We start from the raw sequence: 8742 nt of genomic DNA on the forward strand, positions 1-8742 counted from the left end.
GAGTGAGCTTCTTGAGTCCTTCACTGTAAAGCAGATTTTTCAAACCTATGATCATTCTCACAGCTCTTTTTTTAACACTTCCCAATTTTTCAAGGTCCTTTTTAAAGTGTGGCCACCAGAAGTGGAAACAGTATTCCAGTCATGGTCACGCTAATTATGTATATGTATGCAATACCACCTCTCTATTCCTACTCAATATTCCTTTTATATACATCCAGAGATTGATTAACTCTCTTAGCCACATTGTCACACTGGGATCTCAAATTCGGTTGGTTATCCACTGTAACACCCAAGCCCTTTTCAGAGTAACTGCTTTTGATGGCACAGTCCTCAATCCTGTATATGCAACCTACTTTGCAACCTATAGATATATGACATTGTGCATTAATTTGAATTAATTAATTAATTAATCAGAATGTCATGCAGTACTAAATCAAATACCTTACAGAACTTTATGATGTCAACACAGTTACTTTTATCAGCTGAGCTTGTAAATTCAGCAAAAAATAAAAAAAAGGTATCAAGTCTGAAGTCTCCAAATCAAAATTTGAATCTCTCTCCAAGAGATATGCTCTCATTCAATCATAAGATATGGGCGTGATGCAAGAATCACTTGGGGAAATTCTCTAACCTGTGTTATGCAGGAGGTCAGACTAGATGATCACATTGGTCTCTTCTTGCCTTAAATTCTATGAATTTTTATTAACCCTATTTTAGTCCCCTTTAGATAACCAATGGCTGGACTAGAGAAGGGAAACCACACACTCATCACAGAGTTCCTGCTTGTAGGATTTGAAACTCTTCCTGAGCTGCAGATAACCCTCTTTGTGGTGTTCTTTATCATTTACCTAGCAACTGTTGCTGGGAACCTTCTCCTCGTTCTGACCGTATGGATGGATCACCACCTACACACCCCCATGTATTTCTTCCTCAGCAATTTATCCTTCCTGGAAACTGGCTATGTCTCCACTATCATCCCCAGGCTGCTGGCGAGTCTTGCGACAGGTGACAAGACCATTTCTCTCCTGGGCTGTTTCCTTCAGTTGTTTGTTTTTAGCTCTCTGGGTGCTACTGAGTGTTTCCTCCTGACTGGGATGTCCTATGACCGGTACTTGGCAATATGTGATCCACTGCATTATACAAGCAATATGAGCCCCAGGTTTTCCTTTCTGCTGGCCTTTGCTTCTTGGGCATTAGGCTTTGTGGCTCCTTCCTTCACAGTAATTATGGCATCTCTGTTGCCCTTCTGTGGCCCTAGTCAGATCAACCACTTTTTCTGTGATTTAACAGCTCTGTTGAAGCTTCCATGTACCAACACCAGCCTGATAGAGACAACAGCTCTAATCTCTGCCTTTACTATATCAATGGTCCCATTTGTCCTGACCATCACGTCCTATGTCTATGTCATCCTGACCATCCTGAGAATCCCATCGACCATGGGGAGGAAAAAGGCCTTTTCCACCTGTTCCGCTCACCTCATTGTGGTTTCAATGTTCTATGGGGCTCTGATCATCATGTATGTGGCACCGTCAGGAAACCAGTCTCTGGATTTCAATAAGGTGTTCTCCCTGCTTTACACGGTGGTGACTCCCATGTTCAATCCCATTGTCTACAGCCTGAGGAACCAGGAGGTAAAAGATGCCTTGAGGAGAGCTATTGGTAAAATGTGGCCTTCCACCAAAATGTAGCTGTCACTAAGTTCCTCTTTTTGAATGAACTTATAAGGGAGGAAAAGTTAGGAGTGAAATTTACATGTCAAACAGTCCTACAATGTTTTTCTTTGCCTCAAATTCTTTTTTTTTCCTTCTTCCACGGTTTAGGTTGCTGCCTTAAATGTGATCTGAAAATGGCCAAGAGAAGGGAGTTTTATTAATGATGCAGAAATAAGGCCTAAATAGTTTTGTAACTGTTCTTAACTGTGATTTTAAAAGGGGCCTTGTGGATTTAGGCACCCAACACTTGTTGAAAGTTCACGCGATCATCCTGTCTCCAACAATACCAGCTACTTCAGAGGAAAGAACCAATACAATGGTGATCGTGGCTGGGATTCTTTTAAGATGTCACAGGTAATTAGATGTCACTCAAATTCTTCTGACATTCAACAGGAATTTGGAACTTAGTCCTCTTAGCTTCCCTTGAAAATCCCAGGCCAAATTTTCGATGTAGTGCACCAGACTGAGTTGTGGTCAGGGTAATCTCCCTTGAACACTTGTTTCTTTACTCTTGGGTATCAAGTGCAGATGAGATAATGTGCATTTCTAAGAATCAGAATCATACTTTCATAACAGGTCTCATGCCTGCTGCTGTTAATACATTAAAGGATCATGGGAATGTGATCAAGCCCGTATATTTTAGATTCTCATAGAAACACCAGTCTCAATGGATGTAGGCAAAGAAAGGTATTCCATTTCATGGAGGAGTTTGATATTTCAAAATCGGGCTGCATTCCGACTAAGAGCAAAAACCAAAAAATTAAAAATTCTCCATGAAGAGGGATGGAGATGTGGTCCCAGAGCAGTCTAATCAGCTCTCATCCTGAACTGCTGGTATTTCAAACAGAAGTGAAATAATAATCAGTAATGCATGTGAAAAATAAAATGAGTTGTTCAAACCCTTTTCAGGGTTGCGGGAAATCATGGGGCATTCATGCAACAGGGGGATGTCAGACAATAGTTGTTTAATGGCAGTAAATATTGAGATTCAAAGAGTTAAAGTTTTATAATCATTAAAACAAATTGTCAAGATCACATGTCAAAATATACAAAGTCAGTATCCTTAAATAGATCACTATTAAGTTCTCAAGCAGCATTTTTCTTACTTTGCCTCGCTATAAATTCTGGTTATTATTGATAGAAATATTTTTTCATTGCTTTGTGTGTGTACATTGAAATCAATATTTGCCAACATTTACCAATAAAAATCTAATCCTTCCAAGGCCAGTTATAATTAGAGCTGGTCAGGGGGAAAAAATCCTGTATGGAAAAATATTTTCTTTGAAATAATTCAGATTTTAATAGAAATACCAAAAGCCCACAAAGATAAAAAAAATCAGGGTTTGGTTTCCATTTTTGATTTGTTTTATTTTTTCTATAAAACCCCCATATCATTTGATGAAAATGACCGGTTTCAGAGTAGCAGCCATGTTAGTCTGTATCTGCAAAAAGAAGAGGAGTACTTGTGGCACCTTAGAGACTAACCAATTTATTTGAGCATAAGCTTTTGTGAGCTACAGCTCACTTCATCTGTTTTTCTTCCCCAAGAAAATTTCTGTTTTCTTTAAAACTTCTTTCCTTCCAGGAAATATTTCAACAGAAAGTTTTCAATCCACAGCCAGATTTTCAAAGGATCCAAATAAGGAGATAGGCACTGAGGAAGATTTCCGAAACTGCCAAAGTGATTTAGTCACCTCATTGTTTACAATGGCAGATAGCTGAATAGCTTAGGTGCTTTTAAAACTCCCACCTTTGTAATTCTGACCTCAGGTCTAGTGTTGATAAACTCTGGTCAAACACAGATTCTAAGAGGCTCATTTCAGCCTTCTTGTTTGCTGAAATACTCACTTCTGTATCAAAACAACTACCATTGCGGTCAACGCATTTTCTTGCCCAGTGTTTTCCTCAGGGGGCCTTCACGTTGTTCTTCTTCAGGCTGTAGATCATATGGTTTAACATGGGAGTGAGGACAGTGTAGGTGAAAGACAGCAGCTTTTTGGTATCTGGGGAGTAGCTGGACTTGGGTCATAAGTAGATCAAGCTGTCCTTACTGTAGAAGAGAGTCACGACAATTAAGTGTGGAAAGCATGCAGGGAAGGCTTTTTGCCTGCTGTCTCCTGACCATTAGACCAAAGGGCCTATTTGTAAGTGAAGGCCTATTATCAAGTGACCCAAACCCCCAGCAATGTTTAAAAATAATTTGTAGTAATAATGCTAAATTGTATCACCTTTATTAAGAGCAGAAAAAAATAATTTAGTGAGAACGAGACATTGAGTTGTTTAATGTTTAGTACAATATTCTCTTTAACAGAACAAGTGTTCTGAACGCAAGATGTACTACTCATGTTAGTATGGGAAGTTTGACTATTGCAATATCTGTAACAGAGAAAGCAGATTATGAGTAATTATATTGAGTGTACATTTGGGTTATTAATTGGATCAGACAGGACTGGGATTAGACTTCCTTGGGCTGCAGCCTTTGGTTCCATAAGGATTGAGTATTGCAGGTCTCTCCTTGTTATGTGCTGTTCTTAAATAAAAAAGGCAATTTTATTAATAAAGGGAACCAAGCTTGACTACTCCTGTCTCACTATTTTATTGTTACCTTCTAAGACTGGACCACTAATCAATTTTCTATATAAAGGTAAGAGCCAGGATGGTGTAGATGATATGAATGTAAGAGATGAGGATCAGCATAAAGGGGGACAATTATAATAGAGCCTGTTAAGGCATACATCTGAGAAAAGCTTTCTCACAGACTCACAGGTCATGCCCATTCTTGGCCCCATGCAGTCCGTGTGGGGAACCCCCTTCAGTGAGACAGCCCTTATAGGGGGTCCACTCTCTCTCGGGGGTTAAGCCCCTCCACCTCCTGGAGCCGCACCTCTCCGAGCCTTAGCACACCTGTTTCTAGCCGTGGGCCCCCTCAGGGAGTCCACTTGCTCTGGATCCCAAGGGCCTCCACTCCCAGAGGGAATGATGCCACCCTGTTCTCTAGACTGGAGTGACTCTCAGCTGGCGTAAAACAGGAGGGTTTATTGAGTGTTTGAACACAGCCTAGGAAACTCTCAGGGCCCTCAGGCCTGGCGTCCCTCAGCACAGCACATCCAAATTTCCACAGGTGGGCTCTGCCTGCCCTCTCTCCCCAGCCCAGAGCCCCCCTGCTTCCCAGCTGGGCTTCTGATATCACCAGCCCCAAGCCCCGCCTCTGTCCATTGTCTTATCTCCAAGTAAACAGGCTCACCTGGGCCTCCTCCCCTCTCTTCTGTCCTCTGGCCCCTTCTGGCTAGAACCAGCTGGTTAGGTCACCGGGGTCATTTCCTCACAGCCCATTGTCCTCCCACTGGCCAGAACCAGCTGCGACTCCTGATCTGGGCCTCTGGGTCACCAGTTCACCAGTCGCTGGGGTCTCCATTCTCCAGGCCATTGGCCGGGGTCCCAAGTTCCCTCGCCGGTTCCCTGTAACAACCAACTCCCTCTCCCATCACCTCGTTAAACCAGTAATGTTAGGATATAGATATTCAGGCCTGTCTGCAAAGGCCTGTACTTTAAGAATTTAGGTGTATTCTTACCACTTGGCTAGTTCTAGAGGTATAAAAGAAAGAATCAAAATCACTGTCTGCTCGTGTAAGGGCCTTCTCTTACTGTGACAGTCTGAGGCCCTGTTCTTAGGCTAAGGCCTTTGGCTAAGCAGCAGAGGCAGCCATAAGCTGGGAAGCGAACAGTCACATCCTCACATTCCAAACTAGTCATATTGAAATAAGGTGCTATTGGGCTGTTAGGCACTATCAGGACAGGATTGTATTCCTATCACCTCCAGAGAAAGGGAAGTGCCTAGAAAATGTAAAAGGAAACTTAGTTTGATAGCATCCTGTCTGGCAAGAACTCACTTATCAGTAGCTGGGATGTGAAATCCTCACTTCTGTATTGTCTTGTCATTATAGTTCCCACTTTGCTATTGTTTGTCTGTATAATCTCTGTCTGGTTCTGTGATTGTTCCTGTCTGCTGTATAGTTAATTTTGCTGGGTGTAAACTAATTAAGGTGGTGGGATATAATTGGTTACATAATCATGTTACAATATGTTAGGATTGGTTAGTTAAATTTCAGGAAAATGATTGGTTAAGGTATAGCTAAGCAGAACTCAAGTTTTACTATATAATCTGAGGAAGTGAGTGGGTGTGGGTGGGAGGGGATGGGTGTGTGGGTGTGGGAGATGGGAACAGGGAATGGGGGTGCAGAAATTGGAATCATGTTTTGCTAAAGGGGGAAATGGGACCAGGGAATGGGGGTAAGGAAATTGGAATAATGTTTGGCTAAGGGCAGGAATGGGAACAGAGACACAGGTGTAAGGCTCTGTGGTGTCAGAGCTGGGAAGGAGGATACTAAGGAAGGAAACTGGAATCATGCTTGCTGGAAGTTCACCCCAATAAACATTGAATTGTTTGCACCTTTGGACTTCGGGTATTGTTGCTCTCTGTTCATGCGAGAAGGACCAGGGAAGTAAGTGGATGAAGGAATAAGCCCCCTAACAAGTAACACCCAGGGGAACTGAGTTCCACCCCCTCTGCATGCAAACCATTGGAAAACCAGGAAAAAACAAGAAAATCCCCCAGTTCGTCACAAGCTTCAGCATGCGGGGGGCGAGGGGGGTCTGTTGCTGAAGAAATAGTGCTGATGTGCTATGCTTAATAGTCTGTAAGGCCTTTCATTTAATACCACTCAAAATTTGGTGGGAACTGTAGTTCAGGTGCCTCACACTTCCATTCTCCTTTATTGACCAGACTTCCTGATCAGGACTACATCTTCCTTGTCACCCCTCTTGTAGATTCCTCCTCCCATTGGTGTATCGTGGGAGATGTGGTGCAGCTTAGGTGCATAGCCCATCAAGGAAAATGGCCCATGAGGCAATTAAACTACAACTTCCACAAGGCACTGAGGAACCATATCCAAATTTAAATATTTCAGACTTCAGCTTGATATACTTGTTCTTGGATTAAATATTTCCAAATTTTTTACAAATAAACAAAATTTTCTGCATAGAGCAGACTCTTTTTGTGAAAACGTTTAATTGAAAACCCAATGTTCTGTTGAAAAAAGTTTCACTGGAAAATTTTCAATAAGCTTTACTTTTTTTTGGTCAAAACTAGAACTGGAATAGATTTTCCAAATTTAAGTTTAAATTAAAAACAATTGGTAGAATTCTCTCTCTCTCTTCTTTCTGCTCTAGTGGGTTTGACCAAAGCTAGATAGCTGGTTGATGTTCATAAGCAATTATCTATATATATGTAAGCAGGGTCTGAATGAATGCTTCCTTGACAGGTAGCTGGGAGCAGGAGAGACTTTGGGTGTGTTTATGTAAATACAGTTTGCTCCTGCTCTGCTTACATATTCAGCAAATAGAGCGGTGTCAAAGTGATCAACTTTGGCAGATGTTGAGTTACAAATCACCTTAGTACTGAATGCAGCGGTAGTGAAATATGTGTATTTCATATGAATTGTAATTATTTTAGGAATACAGGGAAGCAGGACTGTGCTTAACCTGTCCCAAATGAGGGGGTCACCCTCAGTTGAAAGAATCTCATTAAGCCAGGGACTTAAATGTTAGGACCCTGTGAAAGTAAAAGGGGTGGGGACAGGTGTCTTAGCTAGGCGGCTGCACCAAGGGTCCTCCCTGAACTGGTTTAACCTATTCCTCACCACTGTTTAAAGAAAGAGCTAAGTAGGCTTCATTAGGAATCTTTGTTATTTTAAATGCTTGATCAGAGCTGAAATCGCTTGTGTTGGGGACTATGTTCTGACCAGAGCTGAAAATCACTGAGAGCTGAAATCACTTAAGTTGGAGGAGTGTTTCTGCCCAGCCTGCAAAGAGCTGAACATCACTATGAGACTGATGTGCAGATGTCACAGCAGAGAGGCAGATGGCAGCAGAAGATGACTGACAGTCAGCTGGTGAATGAACATCTGGTAAGGTAGTGAGCAGAATGAGCAGCTGGCGAGGCGGCCAGGCAGCACAGCACGTGGCTGGCAGAGAGACGCAGCGAGTGGGCAGCTGGTGGAGAAGTGCAGCAAATGGCCAGCAGGGCAGCTGCAAAGAGGGGCCATGGAGCAAGTAAGGTGCCTCCTTACTTCCACCCAGGGTGGGAGGTGAACTCTACAGATGCACCTATGAACTCTGGGTCTGCACTGACCAAGGACAGCAACTGCAAGTGGAGTGCAGAGAAGGGACAGGCATGTTAAAAGGACTTTTGCGTTGCTGGACTTAAGAACCTGAAGGGAAAAGGACACTGCCCAACTTATTTGGAGGTGGGTCTTTTGCTTAGGGTTTATGTTTATGAATGCTGTTTGCGGTGTTTTCCCAAATTAACATCGAGTTACTTCCCTCCTGCCATTAAAAGTTTCTTTTCTACACTCAGACTCTGTGCTTGCAAGTGGGGAAGTAATGCCTTTCAGGGGTAGTGTGTAATTTTACCAGGTTACTGGGTGGGGGCTTGAGCCGGTTCTGTGTTGTATCAATAGAAAGGAACCCCTAGATGTTGAACCTGGCCCTGGTTGCTGCTGGCTGTGCCTGGCAGAAGGGTTTTATATATATATATATATATATATATATATATATATATATATATATATATATATATATATATATATATATATATATATATATATAAGGCGTTTGACTGTATATATGTACACATATTTAAGACACCTGAACAACAACTCCCACAAAATGTTGTGTGGTATTAAGTCAAATGCCTTATATATATGCATATATACATATATATATACACACTTTTTCAGCAATACATTTTTTTAACTTTTTTTTTTAATTTTCAAAATTTTGATAAACCAGTACAAATTTTCCTGTGAAATATTTTACTGTTTTTACTGTTAGACAAAACCAACATCTTAAAACATACCAAGAAACCAATATATAACCAGTGGAGATTATTTCGTATGGCACATGTTCAATACAGCCCCGAAAAGAAGCGACATCTAGGCAGTTTAGAGACACGATTGTAGACTGGAAGTCA

At 41.8% G+C, this 8742-nt stretch overlaps 1 protein-coding gene across 1 annotated transcript; it reads left to right on the forward strand.

The window, feature by feature from the left end:
- The first annotated feature begins 734 nt into the window (after positions 1–734).
- Positions 735–1688, forward strand: LOC140897198 (olfactory receptor 6C74-like). The gene has a single exon (XM_073309594.1). It carries the CDS (start codon positions 735–737, stop codon positions 1686–1688), a length of 954 nt encoding a protein of 317 aa, XP_073165695.1.
- The last annotated feature ends 7054 nt before the right edge of the window (positions 1689–8742 follow it).

Source organism: Lepidochelys kempii, chromosome 13 (genome assembly GCF_965140265.1).
Source record: "Lepidochelys kempii isolate rLepKem1 chromosome 13, rLepKem1.hap2, whole genome shotgun sequence".
In the NCBI taxonomy this organism is placed as follows: domain Eukaryota; kingdom Metazoa; phylum Chordata; order Testudines; family Cheloniidae; genus Lepidochelys; species Lepidochelys kempii.

Excerpts from the sequence above, each read along its gene's own strand:
- LOC140897198 (XM_073309594.1), top strand. The coding sequence starts at position 735 with ATGGCTGGACTAGAGAAGGGAAACCACACACTCATCACAGAGTTCCTG.